General features: G+C 40.7%; 1 protein-coding gene across 4 annotated transcripts in view; it reads right to left on the bottom strand.

The window, feature by feature from the left end:
- KIAA0319L (KIAA0319 like) overlaps positions 1-16,518 on the bottom strand; it is a 90,012-nt gene that overhangs the window by 21,415 nt on the left and 52,079 nt on the right. For all 4 annotated transcript variants that reach the window (XM_014840095.3, XM_014840096.3, XM_014840099.3 and 1 more), the window contains 7 exons: positions 16,026-16,272; positions 13,658-13,759; positions 10,839-10,936; positions 7,931-8,018; positions 6,607-6,699; positions 4,374-4,506; positions 1,150-1,378 (listed from right to left, as the gene is read on the bottom strand). In XM_014840095.3, coding sequence (XP_014695581.1) covers positions 1,150-1,378; positions 4,374-4,506; positions 6,607-6,699; positions 7,931-8,018; positions 10,839-10,936; positions 13,658-13,759; positions 16,026-16,272 — 990 coding nt within the window. The remainder of the gene's footprint in view (positions 1-1,149; positions 1,379-4,373; positions 4,507-6,606; positions 6,700-7,930; positions 8,019-10,838; positions 10,937-13,657; positions 13,760-16,025; positions 16,273-16,518) is intronic.

The following is a 16,518-nucleotide window of genomic DNA, read 5'->3' as shown; positions in this document are numbered from 1 at the left end:
AGAATGCTGAATCAGCCCCTGTGGAACATCTTGCAAAGTTTCTCCCTTCAAGGGAACAGCCCTCCCTGACACAGCAGCAGCTTCAAATAAAGTCAGAGCTCTCACAAGGGAGGGGAGAACGGGAAAATGTGCAGAGATAACCAAGATCAGTCTCTATGAGCCAAGCCAGAGAGAAGACCATGAACATAAAATAAAATAACACAATTTTAAAAGCAATGTTCTTCCTACAAAAGCCACGCAGTGATCCTAATAAAGCTACCTCAATAAAACACAGCAGCGACTCAGGATGCTAACACCACACTGTCCCCTTGTGAGGTTTGTATAGATTCTGCAACAGCAGCAAAACCTAACATGATACTTAAACTAAAGCCAGGTGAAATGTGAGCTTCACGTCATGCCTCAAGTCTGGAAACATAGACTCTTAAGTGTCAGAAGGAACATTATAAATCATTTAAGGCAAACTTCCAATGTAGGAACTTCCTCTAGAATGGTGGGTAAAAACTGGCAGGCTCTGGGCTGAATCCAGCTTGCAGACATTTTGTTTGACCTGTAGTGTCTTAAAAGTTAGAAAATTTCACATAAAGGTCTAGATTTCTGTCTTCTCTTGAAAAGCTGGATGATCAAGCAATATTAGGACCATACTTCCATGTGGCAACAACCAGCTGGACCTGAAGAGCAGCTGACCCCTTTGGTCAGGGCTGAAGTTCTCCAGTTCGCCAGAGCCCCCATCCAGTTTTCTTTCTTTACTTACATTACCTGCCTGGTGACAGATCTAGTCTCTTCTTAAATATCTCCACAGAGAAGATGCTCACCATCTAGTCAGGCAGTCGACTCCAATTTGGAATAGAGTTCACTAAGGTTTGCACCCTTATAGCTTCTAAATAGTTTTGACCCTCTGGAATCATCTAGAACAACTACCATCTCTCACCTAGCCTTTTCCTCTAATACTAAACATTTAAGATAAAGGTTTTTGCTAATGTGTTAATTAAAGTCCCCTTAAACTTTCTGGATTTTTAAAAAATTCAAGTATTCTATGCACAAATCTGACTTTGGTAATTAAAATGGAGAAAAACAGGCCTTGGATGGGTGACCCAGTCCAGCAGCTCTAAGCCCCCTGGGCAAGAAAAGACAGAAACTACCCCCTCCTACCTGCATCTCCACCACTTTCCCTTTGCTGCTTGGGCTGAGCGACCACTCATAGCTGGTGATGCCATGATCATCAGTGCTCTGGTTCCCAAAGAGGGTGATGGAGTTCTGGGGCAGGGTGATCACTTGGTTGGGTCCAGCGTTGGCCACAGGAGGGTAATCCACAGCTTTGTTCACCGTCAGGCTCGCAGTGGTGGAGTTGGTAGCTCCATCAGAGTCTACGACCGTCAAACTATCAGGGCAGAGAGAGTTGTGCAATCAGAGATGGGCTTAAGGAAAGAGGAATAAACACGAGAGGACTGCAAATCAAGGCTGAGGAATCCCAAGGTGGTAGGGTTACTAACTGGTACCCAATTCTTACCCATTCCTCCTGGCAGTCATACTAGAAGCTAACACTGACTGAGCGTTTACTCTGTGCCAGGCACTGTTCCAAGCGCTTTGTATCTCATCAAATCCTCACAACAGCTCTGTAAAGTACCGTCCTCATTTTACTCCTTACATCTATGAGGAGACTGAGGCAGAGAGAGCCAAAGTAACTTGCCAAGGTCACACAGCTTGAAAGGAGTAGAGACAGGATCCGAATCCAGGCAATATGTCTCCAGCACCATTTTGCTCTGCTGCCTGCGTGTCTTTAGAAGCACTGTCTGATGCGGCCCTCACAACAATCTAATAGAGTAGATACCATCGATCTCACTTTACAGGAGGCTTAGAGAGGCTAAATAAGCTGCCCAGGGCTACACAGTGAGCTAAGATGCAAGCCCAGTTCTCTGACCCCAAAGCCCAGAAACCAAGTCTTCAGACAAGAGGATACCTGGCCTCTAGTCCCGTGGGGTTCAAGGACGCTGCGCTAAATAGAGCAAGCTCTGTCTGCAGCAGGTTTGCCTCCCATCATCCTGTTTCGGCTGAGTACAGATCACAAGAACGGACATCCTAGGCAGACAGCCTCTGGGATGGACCAGGAGGGCTGGCTCTGGTAAGACAGGAGCCTGAGATGGAAATGCATTCTCCCACGCAACAGTTCCACAGTTTGTGCCAGTGTGAAATAGGATTTGCAAGAGAAAAAAAAATGTTCATTTATAAGAGCAGGCTTTTACCTAAATGATGCTTTCCAGCTGAACAGCCTAAAGCTTCTCTTGCCACCTCAAAATGTGAGCATAAGCAAGCAAGGAGGTTTGGGCTCCTTCCATTTTGCTGACAGAAAGAGGAAAAGCATAGAAAAGACATGTCGTTTGTTTAAATCTCGCCACCAGCCACAGACAGAGCCAGACATCTGTGGGGTTTTACCCACAATCTCACCTTTTCCCTACGGTCTGAAAGGCATTTTTGGTATTACAGTCTTTAGAAAAAGTGCACAAAAACATCATACACACAGACATGTGCAAATCAGCAAACATCTGAAAAAGAAAAATCCGAGAAGTTCTCTTTTTCCAGTTTCCTTGTTTTCAGTTTTTTGTTTTTTAACATATCCTACTCCAGAACAAAACCATTTGTCTACTTGTAGACAAATGGCAGCTGCCCATTACTCCAACTTTCACCTCAAGCAGTCCCTGGCTTGCATGCAAGTATCCTGGAACGAAACCGCAGCTGACCATGGGGCTGGGGAAAGAGGCTACTGCCACATAAAAGCAGGGAGAGCAAAAGGCAAGTGGAATCACACAAGATTGGACCTTAATGTTAATCAAACCCAATCCCATCATTTCATAGACTGAGACTTAGAAAAAGAATCACTCCCAATACCCCATCCACCCAAAACTCTACAGGCCAACATTGTGGTTAAAAGCTCAGACTATGGAGCCAAACTGCCTGTGTGACCTTGGGCAAGTCACTTAACCTCTCTGTGCCTAAATCTCCTAGTCTGTCAAACAAGAGCAATTATAATACCTGTTACAAGGATTAAATGAGATACTGCATGCAAACAGCTCAGAACAGTACTAAACACAGAGTAAATGTTTATGAAACAGTAGCTATTATTGTTACTATTTTTAAAAAGGATCGACATGGCTCAGGCTAAATTCCATTAACGTTGAAATTCCTATATTAGAAATTCATTTTAAGCCAGTGAGAAGGCTCCAATCTTGTCCTGGCAGCTACTTTTCATTCACCTGAAGTCTGGAGTCAATGGGAGTGCTGCTAAGTCAAAACTTGTGTATTTATTATTCTGGTAGATGTCGCACTAGGACACTCATTGCTGTGGCTCTGGTGGTGTGTCAGACCTGACTCCTCTCAGCCCCAGTGGGGAAGACGGATGCCCATGAATAAGCTGGGGCACCACAGCAGGTGCCCCAGAGAGGCACTGAGTGCAACAAGAGGAGAGACATATCCTGTCCTCCATGGAGGGATCTCAGAGAGCCTCGTGGAAAACTGAGCAGGTCCTTAAGGATGGGCAGAACTCAAGATTGAGAAGGGCATGCAAGGAAGCATAAACAAAATATGTACAGGTCAAGTCAAGGAGTCACGGAGTGGAGCAGAACAAGCCTTGACTTGGGGGTTAGAGAATCTGCATTTCAGTTCTAGCTGTATGACCTCAGAGAAGTTAGTAAACAGACTAAGGCTCATTTCCTCAGATGTAAAATGAAGACAGTATCTTGCACGTATGGTGTTTGTATGATACTCATGGACACATTCGTTGTAACATACAAGGAATTATGCAAATATAAGGAGGATTACTCTAGATTCAGCCTTACACTCTCATTAATCACATTCTAGAACGTCGCCACTAGTTCCCAAAAGGACTTTCGTTCAATCAAGTTCTCCAAAAATCTCCAATAGAGAAAGATTCTACAAATCATATTCAAATAAACCACTAATCAAAAGTAAAGATTTTGAGATCTCATAAGTTGAGGAAGCATTCCCCAAAGAGAAGGGACAGCTAGGAGTAGGTTCCTTCCAGATTTTGCCTGAGAAAAGACAAAGGAAGATGGGCCCTTTCACTTAATGACGGAAATCCTAAAAAAACTTTGGAGATCTGCTAGGTAAGGCTTTCAGAAGGAACAACTGTGGTGGATCCTGATCTACCAAGCAGGGCCCTCTGCCCTAAAATGTTATCATCGTGTGACCACAATCACCATAGGGCTCAGAGAACCAATAGAATCACAGGCTGTATTATCAACCAACTCTACAGTGAATTTGATATCTGTCAGAGTTATTCCTATAAGAATGTAAAACCCACAAGACCAAAAAAAAAAAAAAAAGGCCTATAGTAAACCTGAAGCTGGATCCCAATTTACCTGAAAGTGTAGTTCCCAGGGACGAGCTTACTTAATTTTAATATGGCCGTATCTTCAGAAATCTTCTCTTCTCTCAGAGGCCCCTTAAGTTCTTCCCAATGGTACTGCACGATTTTATCATCATCAGTGCTTTCTTGACCACAAAGAAACATCAGTTACAACATGAGAGCACTGGGTCTCAGCATTTATCCAGTTTACACAAACCAGGACAACTACCCAGAGACTTGAAGCTAGGAAAATGTCATGAAATTACAGACTCTCTCTCCAGGGTGTTTCTTCCCTAGGAATATTGGGTCATTCTGCCTCTCTATGAATACGCCACTGCGTAGTTTTCCAAGGACGCAACACAGGCAACCTCTGGTTAAAATGCTACTGTATAAAAAAAGGAAAATCAAAAATTCTTAAACATGTGAGAAGATACTCGACCTCACTTAAAATAAAAGAAATGCAAATAAAAACTACACTTGAGAAACCATTTTTTTAACCTATGAGATTGGTAAATACCAAAGTTTCATAACACATTATCTGGGTAAAAGTGTGGAGAAAGAGGCTCACTCATAAGTCGTGGTGGAAGTGTGAGTTGATGCAACCTCTATAAGAGCAATTTGGTAAAATTTATCTTTGCCCCTGCAATTCCTCTTCTAGGAATATATCCTACAGATATACCTGCAGGTATGTTAAATGTCATGCTTACAAGATTATTCATGGTAACATCATTTGTAATAGTAAAAGACCAAAAATAATCTAAATGGTCACCAAGGGAGATTGATTGAAAACAAGTATACATTCATACAATGAAATTATACATCCATATAATGGAAGGCCATGTAATCATTAAAAGAGAAAAGAATGAAGAAGAATTTCATGTACTGATTCAAGAAAAATTCTCCAACATATAGAAACAAGCACTGTACACAATAGTGTGTATCCAGTGTTATCGTAAAGACTGCATATGTATTTTCTTATATATGCATGAATTATCACTGGAAAGATACCTAAAATAATACTATTGATCGTCTGTAGGAAAACTAGATAGCTGGGAGACAGGGATGGTAGCGATTCTTTTCACAGTATACCTTTATGTATTATTTAACTTTGACCTATTCAAAAATACAAAATAAGGGGCCAGCCTGGCGGCGCAGCAGTTAAGTATGCACGTTCCGCTTCTCGGCAGCCCAGGGTTTGCTGGTTCAGATCCCGGTTGCGGACATGGCACCGCGTGGCAAAAGCCATGCTGTGGTAGGCATCCCACGTATAAAGTAGAAAAGAAGATTGGCATGGATGTTAGCTCAGGGCCAGTCTTCCTCAGCAAAAAGAGGAGGGTTGGCAGTAGTTAGCTCAGGGCTAGTCTTCCTTAAAAAAAAAAAAAGCTACAAAAATACAAAATAAAATGGCTCTATGAGAACCATTTCTAGTACTCTCACAAGTGCTTCTTACTGTTCTCTTTCCTTCCTCTTGGCCTGCTATTCTTCTAGCCTCCTCTTCTTGCCAGAACCATCTACATGAAATGTTTAACCTTGCTAGAGATCCCTCTGCTAAAGCAGTGACTGCCTCTGCCAAAACCCACTGTCAGTGCCGAGACAGTCAGGGTAACAGGGCCTCAACATGTCTCAGAAGAAACCAGGCAAGTGCTGGTGAGATGGGAGGCTTGAAACCTCCTGCACACACATAGTCAGGATCCAAGGCAAAGACTCAGAAGTCCTCTCATGGCACCCATCAGGTGACACTATCCTGAAGGGTAAGATGTAATGAGCCCAGGCAGGGGTGTAGAGTACATTCTGCGAGTCTTTCCAGGAGAAGGCTGACACGAACCTTGTTAGCCAGTGAGGCTGGGTGAGAGGTCCTCAGTCAAGACTCTCAGTTACTTATCTTGCTGTGATAGAAGGAGCTTTGTTTCCATAACTGGGAATGGCAATTATATCTGAGCAAATTTGAAAAACACCAAATTTGAACTAAAATAATGCTAAATATGTGCATAAAGCCACTTGCTTTTTTAACCATCTCAGAGCAGAAATATTACTTCAAACAAGCCACATGGGGATTGTAAATCCAGCCTGTCTGGTTTTTACTTCCTGATCAGTTGCTTCCGATGGTTGGTCTTCCTAGAACACGGTCAAGAAGACTGGCCTAAACAGAATGCAGACATAGCTGGCTCCAAATCTTCTACCAGAGTTTTCTACGAGAGCACACAGTGAATGCTCTTCTGGAACGTTACGGCTGGACAAGTACTCACGGCTGCCATCAATGACTGTAGAAGTGGTTGGCAGAGAGATCTCCTGGAACTGTGGTGACACAATGGCAACGGGCGGCCGATTCTTACGGGGCTCTGTAAGAAAATGACCCAGAAGAAATTGGAAGAGGGGCTTTATAAATTACAGGAGGAGCGGGCCACATCTGGGTGGATTATAAAGCAGCTTCTATTACATAAGTGACTGTTGAAGCATAGCCAAATGGGAAAGTCACAAGACCAGGTTGCCATTCTAACATAAGACACCTGAGAGTGTTTAAAGCCTCTTCCAAACCGGACTAGTCCTAAGACCATGGCCTGTGTGTTCTTTCAACGTTCATGTGCTATCTAGCTTACGAAAAGCACTATAGCAGCAAGTGATTGCTTTCAGGGCAAGCTGACTAGAGGTGGGCAACAAGCAAGCTTTGTGCAATAAAGGCCTCAGCAAACAAACTATCCCTTAACACAGACTGTGCTGAAAAGATAACAGGTGATTTCTCAACCGTCCTCGAGCTGACTGTGTGTGAGGTGACTAGGCCTGAGTGATGGGAAGGTCACGAACCACTCTGGTCCAACCCGACTGTGAGCTACATACCCAGCAGCCTTTTCTTTGAGAAATGATTGAATGGTCTTTATGCTAAACCCATTTTTAAGAAGGTAAAAGATTACCTTGACTACAAAGTTCAAGGAATGAAAAGAAAATGTATTACCAACAAAGACAGAAAACAGTACTAAGAATTTGTGCCAACGTATGTGCCACTTTCCAACTTACTCCAAATCATCTGAAAATACGAAACAAGAAATCTTGCTATTATGCTGTAATCTACCAATGGTGGATCACTTAAAAGAAAGCCTGAATTTCATTTCCAAGGTGAAAGAGGACTGGCAGGGTTTAAATGAGGAATTCTGCGTGCAAAGGCCCACATTTCTGGAAAGAGATCAGAAAAGCCAGCCACTTGGCTGGTTTTCCTTTTACATGCTTCTCCTAGGGTCCTGGCTTTCTTGTGTCTCTTAAGTACAACACATGGTCCTCTCTCAGCATGACCCACTTGGAGAACCAGTTCTCAGGCAAATAGACTATTGCTCAGGCCATACTGCACTGTGGGCCATGTGACTAATATTTCCCCGCCAAGCCAAGTGTTCCAACTAGAACCAAAGTACATACTTTGCCACTCTAACCTTTTACTACATTGTGCTAGGAATTGCCCAATAAATATACTACAAAAAAAGAATGAGAATTAAAAAAGAATGACTGAAGTCAAATCTCCATCTCCTAGGGAATTCTGCTGAGGGAGTGATGGAGACAAGGCCAGGACTGAGAAACACATACCTGGTTTTACTGTCACATTCACATAGCCTTCCCCATGGGCATTTTGACCATCTACAATCACTTTGAATTCATACAGGCCTGGAGTGAGCTGCACAAGTGAGAGAAGATCTTTTAGACAATCACAAAGAACAGCGATTACATTTAAAATAACACATATATCTGAACTTTCCTATGCTGATGCTTGCACTCTCCTCTTCTTGCACTGTTTCCAAAATGGAGAAAGCAAACTTGCTGAAGAGATGAAACAATGAATTATAAACGAAAAAAACATAGCTTTTAATGTGAATCTTATTACTAGCTGACTCTCAAACAACAGAAGGGATTTCAATATCTCTGTACTCCCATTTTCTTTGCAGAAGAACTATTAAGGGCCCAATCATCCAACTTTACAGAATTATGAAATTAAAACAATCATCTCTGCAAAGAAAAACATTTTGTAAAAATATCAAATAGCTCCCAAATATCTAAATATTTTTCCCTCTTGATTTCCACTAACTGTATAAACATAACATAAAAGAAAAAAACACCCACAATCCCACTGTCCTAACACATCAATTTATCATATTTCTCTTATTTCTTTCCAATCCTTGACCACATGCAAAAAATAGTTTTAAACAGTTCATTTGTTCAACAAACATTTATTGAGAACCAAGTACATATCAGTCATTGTCCTAGGCGTAGAGTTTGGAGATGAGTAAGATAAGGTCCCTACCTTTAAGGAACTCCTATTTCAATGGTATTCAGGGCCCAGGTAAAATCAAGGTGCGTATCAAACTTTTAATTTTTCTTCTTTCCATTCATTTAGCATGAACACTTTCCCCATTATAAGAGTCTTTTTAGTAGTCATTTTAATGGCTACAGACTAGTACATGAATAAATGTGCCATAATTCACATAAGCATTCCACGTTGTTGGATATTTGAGTCATTCCCAAATTTTTACTATTATAACTAATGCTGTGATGAACATCTTTCAGGCAAATGGGGTTTTTTCCTTCTGTGGAATTATCTTCTTTGGGTAAATGCTAACTGACTCCATATAGCGTTTTTGACTACTTCCTTCTTCCTGCAATGCTCTCCTTCCCTGGATTTCACTTCTCTGCCCACTCCTCATTTCTTTCAGTTTCCTCTCTCTTTCATACCTTTAATGACAGTGTTCCCCAAGAGTCCAATCACAACTCGTTTATTTCTTCACTCTACACACGCTCTCTGGATGATCTCATCTACTACCATGGCTTCAACTGTCATCTATTTGAGGGTGGTGTGCAAATTTATCTCTCCACCCAAGACTTGTATACAGATCTCTGGGCCCTCACACCCCCAGCTATTTACTGGACACCTCCACTCAAGTGTTTCACAGGTACCTCAAACTCACTCTGTCCAAAAACAAATTAGTCATCTGCAAACCTCCCCCAACTCTCCTCTCTTTCTGTGCTCCTCATTTTAGTGAATATCACCACAATCACATCAACATCCGCGCAGGTGCCTAAGCCAAAGGCTAGAATTATCCTAGACTTCTCTTCCCCAACACCTCCACCCAATTCATTGATCACCAAGTCAAATCAAGTCAACCTCCATTATATTTCTCAAATCCACTCACTTCTCTCCATTCACACTGCCCTCACCTTAGTTTTTAACCATTCATCACAGCACAGTTGTTAAAAGCATCCGCATCAGAGACAGAAAGTTCCAGGTCAAATCTACCATTTAATATCTTTGTGAACTTTCACCAAATCACTCTATTTTTCCAATTTTTAGTTTTGTCATTTGTAAAACAGATGTTAACATTACAGTTTGGGGTTGTTATGAAGATTAAATGAAATAATTGCATAAAACAACAGCACTGTGTCTGGCACATGATATGAGCTCAATAGGTGGTTTTTAAGTTTTATTTTATTTATTTAGTTTTTTTACTCAGACGATTATCATCTCATACCTACATTTTTCAACACGTTCCTCATTGGTCTGCAGTCAGGGTGATCCTTCTAAAGTGAAAATCTGAACACGTCTTTCTCCTGCTTAAAATCTTTCAAAGGCTCTATATTCCCTCCGGATAAGATTCAAAGTCCTAACTCTGCCATACGATGCTCTGTGCAATCTGGCCCTTGCATCTCTCTAACTTACTTGTGCTACTGCTCTTCTCATACCATAGGGTCTGGTCAAGTTGAACCACATATAATTCCCTTCTTCCCACATTTTCTCTCTAATATTTGGCCCAGTGGTCATATTACTTCCTCTGCTTAGGGTATTATCACTCTATCCTTTACCTGGTAAGTTAGTCATCTTTCACAACCTAACTAGGCAAACTGTAAGAAATCTACTCTAACTCCTCAGGGCTTCAAGACTCCCTGCACTGACCTAGTGTATCCTCTGTTATAACACCTGCTTCCAGTCAGTGTCACCTACTAGACTCTATTGTCCTTCAATATTAGGATTGTGATTAATTCACTGGTAAGTCCCCAATGCCTGCCACATAACTACTATACAATGAACTGTTGTTGAAAGAATGAATGAATGAATGAGATTGTTTGGCCAAAGAATATGAACATTTTTATGGCTCTTAATAACTAAACTGAATCCCAAAAAAGACTGAGCCAATTTACACAGTCATGTGGCCACAAATAACCTAGCTTATCTCCCAAATTCTAAAATCCTTATGTTACCCTTAAAAGCTGTTTAGGGTATATTTTCAGCTATCACCACCATGCTTATACAGTCTTCTCAACATAAATGAAAATCTGAGAATCATATACTAACAAATACTGGATGTCAGCCAGTCACACTTTTGGAGGATTCAGTTCCAAAAGATTGTTCCCGACTTAAGTGTGGACAAAAAATCCAACAGTATACATTTTGGGAAATGGTCAACACCTCTACCCCAGCCCTGAAAATGACAGGAGGCAAATTCACCTTGGATAGTTTGAGGATCTGGGAATGTTTCCCTTCCATTTCTCCACTGTAGTCTTTAGGATGAGTAATCAGCTGCCAGTCGTAGGTGTAGGTTTCTCCTATAAAAGGGCAGTTACAAAAATCATGAAAACACACACCTACACACAAAGAGGGCAGCCAGACAGCCTGCCAATAACAAACCTCTTCTAAATCTTGACAAGGCCTTTGTTTTTTAGATCTCACCCTAAAGCCTCTAGGGAAACCAAATGTTCTGTTGAAAGAGTGGATTCTGCTGACTCAGCCACAGTCAGGGCTTCTTCCACTCTCCCAGCGATGCTCATTCCTGCCCCATACCCACCCTTCTCAAGGCCAATCCCCCCTCAAAATACCAGGGATGCTCATGGCATCCCAGTGAAGATACATGTCCTACCAACCACTGCAGATGAACTCATTGGGAACAAAGGCCATTTTCTTGCAAAACTTCTCCTGCAACAAAGCACGGCAATGACTTCTAAATAACATGGTTCAAAAATAGCTTTTTACAGAGTGCTCACAATGCTCGTCTCACTGAGGTCATCACACCCTGGTGAGTTAAAAGAGCTACTTCATTCCTGCTGAGCTAAATAACACACTGCAGAAGATGGTAGGGATGGCCCATTTAAAACAGGCCCCACTGAAATTAATTAAGATCAAATGAAGCATTAAATGGTCCTCATTTGTAGCTTAGACTGTATGACTGGGGAAGGCAAGGATAGAATCCTTTATCTAACGGAATCCCTCCCCAGTAAAAGTGGTTTTAATTTTGGGGGGAACAAAATGCATTTCTTGGCTAGGGAAGGGTAGGATTTGGTAGAAAGGCTTAGTTTAAGTGACTACTCAAAAGGAAAAAATAAAAGGAAAAAAAGAAACCTCAAACTTAGAAGAGAATGGTATTCTTTTTCTTGTTTCATGAGTTCAAAAGTTAAAGTTAACACATAGAATCTAATTCTTAGATAGCCTTCATCTTAAGGCCGATTTTATTTCATAAGCTTGAGATATAAGATCGAGTACTCTTCCTTCCTCCCCAAAATACTAGTTTTGTTATGGCCAGTTGTCAGCCCCAGGCAGCTCTCACCAGTCTATCCATGGAAGGTAGGTTAGGTGAGGAGCAGGAAAGCAGCAGCAGCAGTAGGACTGGTGCTGAGATGACATTTCTTCCAACTATAGTTGGAAATTCTTTTCCACACAGAAAACAGACTCACACCAGCCTGGGAACTGACAATTTTATAATATCTAAGGCTAGCAACACAAATTTCAAAAAAGGACAATATTCCTAGGACAGAAAAGCTCAGGGGATGAATTATGCCTTACAGCCAGAAATTTGCCCAAAGGTAAGAACAACTGAGTATAGGTCTGTTAGACAGAATGCTAGTTTTAATGATTTAGGTTAGTGGTTTTCAAACTGTGCCTCTGAACCCAAGAGGGATCCTGAGAGCTGCTGTCACAGGATATGAGGGGGGATGGAGAGCAGGCAGAGCTGCTCCCGTCTCATGATCCCCAAACTTTGAAAGTTTGAAACCATCCATCTCATGTATCTGATAAGGGCTGAAGAACTTGGGAAGAGGAGAGTTGAAGAGAATCTGTTTCTCAACTGATGTGTTTTGAAATACTGATCTACAAGGTGATATTAACTTACTGAAATATACATGCAAATAGGGATTAGAAAAGAAAATACAGTAGAGCCCAGCATATCTTTCACAAAAGAGTTGAAGCAATCACAGCTCAAGGCAGTTCTTTCCTCACCTCCGTCTTCAAAGGCCAACGAATCCATTCACCTTAACTAACCACTAGAGGAGAAAAGGAAAAAGCTCTCTAGAGGAAGGTGGAATGAATTGACAAGAAAACCTCAATTTGAGGGCAGAAATATAGAACAGAGAGGGCGTTTCAGTTCTGTTAAAGTACTTTTTGCATAAATATACTAGTTGCTATTACGCCTAGAAATTAGGAATACTGTATTAGAAATGTGTGTACCTAAAATGGAAGGACTCCATTTAGAATGGAGTATGGCATTCTACTTGACTAACCTTATAATGAGAGTAACAGAAACCCAATGCAATCCTTTTGCATCCAAGTATGCTTCACTTCATGTCATAGATAGTCTTAAGGTACTAAAATATGTGCTTATAAGTTAAACTTTGGTATATTAACATATACTTCAAAGGTGACAGGGATGCTCATCTTACAAAAGTTTTCTTAAAAAATGAATTAATCATTCCCTATTTATATATTTTATAAATTTGAATTTTGTATATCACACTGGAATTGTCTTTTTTTTTTTAAGTTTTAAATCTATGTTAGCAGCGGTCTTGAATAACTTCTCTCTAAGTTCTGCATCTGCTATTTACTAGTTTGGGCAAAACAAACAGACAAACCTGTTTCAGCTTCTTCCTCTTCTAAATGAGTATAATACAACTTACATTTAATGAGCAGCAGCTGTGTGCTAGGCACTGACGTAGATGCCTTATATACCATTTCATTTTGCTCTTAAAGTAATCTTATGAAGTAGGAATTATTATCCTCATTTTACTGAGAAAGAAATGGAAACTCAGAGAAGTTAAATAATTTGCTTAAAATCATTCAGCTAATGACTGGCTGAGCTGGGATTTGAATCCAGGCTTGACAACAAAAGTCTATGATCTCAAACATTATAGTATATTGCCTCTCGTATCACATAAATATTTGTGCATGCACCTGCTATCTCCTATTCTCACAGGACTGTTGCAGTGAGTAAATGAGTTAAGGTATTTAAATAGCATTATAAATTAAAACAGTAGTTACCCAAATGTAAGGGAATGTTTTACCTTTAAGCGGTTCTTGGAGAACATATGCATTTAACTGAACTTCATTCTTAGGCAGGGTTATCTGGACACTGTCTCCAGCAGAGACCACCAGTTCCTTTATAACTGAAACAAGGAAAATATACAAGAGATAAGAAATTAGACCCAGACCATCTCATTCCCCTCCTTCCTTTTGTGGTCAAATTTCTTTTATGAACAATATTCAGCCACTGCCTTTATTTCCTCATTATTTATCCTCTCTAATCCCTGAAATTTGATTCTGCCCCCACTTTTCCATTGAAAAGAATCTTTGGGGGTCATCAACGAACTGCTTCTTAGTAAATTAAATAGCTGCTTCTCACCCTCATCCTTCACCTCTGTGGCATCTCATTCTGCTGACTAGCTCCATCTTAAAACTCTTGGTTAGCATGACGCCATATTATTCTACTTTTCTTCCTTTCTCTTTGAGTTTTTCTCTACTGTATTTTAACTATGGTCTGTTCCTAAGCCCTCCTAAACTACTTTCCACAGAGTTCAATTCTGTTTCAAGGATCACCTTTATGCTGATAAATAACTTGCTAATAAAATACATATATACAGTTCTTAGAAGGAAAGACAAGTGTCACGTCACAAGGCCAACCTTAATTTCTTTCCATTCCAGTTTCCATAACCATAGACTTAGATTACTCCAAGAATCTTAATTGGTCTTCCCTCTGCTAGCTCTCCCCACTCTAATCCATTCTGTCTTCCTAAAACACGCATCACCATTAATTTTTCTAAAATACCCACTTATCATGTTACTGTCCTACTTAAGACCCTGACTCCCACACCATGTTAAAGACCAAACTCCTAACCTGGCATTAGAGAACCACTATCATCTGATCACACCATCTCACCCTTCCTACCCAGTTCTGCCTCTAGTTATATTAATCTTCCCTCTTGTACCCCATAGAAGCCATGGTCTACTCTTGAGGACTTGGTAAAAGCTATTTCCTTCAATTGGAGTGTTTACCTGCCTTTCTTTATTCCAAATACAGTGCTTTGTTTCTAGCTTAAAGCCAGTCTTCTCTCCAAGAAATCTTCCCAGATCATTTCAGTTCAAACTGATCTACTTTAGCATTTTTGGAACACCCACATTAGCAAATAGCTATATACTATCTTTATACTATTCACTAGCTATCTCAGGTATATCAGAGTTTCTCAACCACGGCACCATTGACATTTTGGACCAGATTATTCTTTGTTGTAGGGGAACTGTTCTGCGTACAGTAAGACGTTTAGCAGTATCCCTGGCCTCTACCCACTAGATGCCAGTAGCACCCCTCCTCCATAGTTATAACAACCAAAAATGTTTGCAGGTTGTTGAGAACCACTGATTATATAAATCTTCTTTCTCTGACAATAATTGTTCATTTGGTATGAGACCTAGGGACTAGAAGAGCTTAAAGCAAACAACTGGCTGGTCCAGCCATAATTCAAGACTGGGAGGTGAGAAGGGCTTCCTAGAAAAATATGAAATTTGAGATGTGTCTGTCTGCTTGGGAACATTGCACTTGGGGAGAAATGAAACCATCCTTTATGGAAGCTTCAGCATTTAGACACTCCAGAAAGTGGAATTAGAATTCTCTGAAGTGATTTTCAAAAGAAAGAAACTATGATACTCAGAGATTGTATAATGGACAAAAATACAGAGCAACTCAAACTCTTCACAATTACACCAAAACTTACAGAAATTCTGTCTGAATACAAAAATTACTTTGGTGCCTCAGGATTGAAGCCCTAAAATTTCATGTTATAGTACCACCAAAGGAGACTCTAGGAAATTAAAAGTTGGCAAAATTTTGTTTTCACTGGCTTTGCTTCACCCTGTTGACTTTTTCAGGGGATAAAGATCAACTTGGTTTCCTTGATTAACTATTTCCTCCTAACTCCTTAGAACAGCACCCGTGATGCGCAGACTTGTTGTTAAGGCAACACTTTATGTATAACTCTCCTTCCTATGGGTTACTTTAAAAATAAAGATGCTGTGAAAATCAGAGAGATAAATACCTGACCTACAATCAGCCTTTCAGATCCAACTCTTTTTTCCCAGTAGCCTCCGTTGGCTTGATTCCTTGAACATTACTTATTTGAATCCTGTGCCTTTAAGTTCCAGGCACAGTGGAATCTGGCTCTGGGAAAATGAGCCTCACAAATTCCCATAGGCTGGAGCCTGTTGAGAAAAGGATTGAGAGCCCTAGGTCCTACGATTACAGGGACAGGGTTATTTTTTCTCTAACCTACAGTATTCAAAAGTCATGTCTCCCTCCTTTCTTTCCACTAAAAGAGAACACTTTGATCAAATGCTCTAGGTTCCCATCCTATCTCCCAGGGCAGAATCAAAGGGCCTCACCTGGGTATGGTGCTGAGGTGCTCTGGAAAGAGGCCTGGGGGCTGGGGGTAGCATAACTGTAGGAGGGAGCCATAGGCAGAGGGCTAGCAATGTGGATTTTCCCCGGGCTTTTTACTTGCTGAGTACTAGGCGTGGTGCCGGGATCCTCTGATGTCTCAGGTTGGACTGATACATTCTTTGACCAACCAGCAATCTCTGCAGTCAGGTCTATGGTTAAGGGATTGGAAATTGTGACTGCCTTGTGGACCTAAAAAAATGCAAAAGTTCATTTGAGTAGGCAAAAGTTACACAGCCAGTTTTTTAGGTTATGTCTCAAGAAATAATTGCATGCTAAATGTTTTTTTAAAAATGCAAAACTGTCAAAAATACTAAAGAAACTAATTTCACCACCCAAACTCATGTTAAAATGTTAATATAAATCTTCCCAATCTTTTTGTCTTTACAAAGAGTTTTGCTTAAAACAAAATAGTAATAATTATACTATGTATACTTT

This window comes from Equus asinus, chromosome 5 (assembly GCF_041296235.1).
Source record: "Equus asinus isolate D_3611 breed Donkey chromosome 5, EquAss-T2T_v2, whole genome shotgun sequence".
NCBI classification, from domain to species: Eukaryota; Metazoa; Chordata; class Mammalia; order Perissodactyla; family Equidae; genus Equus; species Equus asinus.
This window is presented reverse-complemented; position numbering and strand designations above follow the sequence as displayed.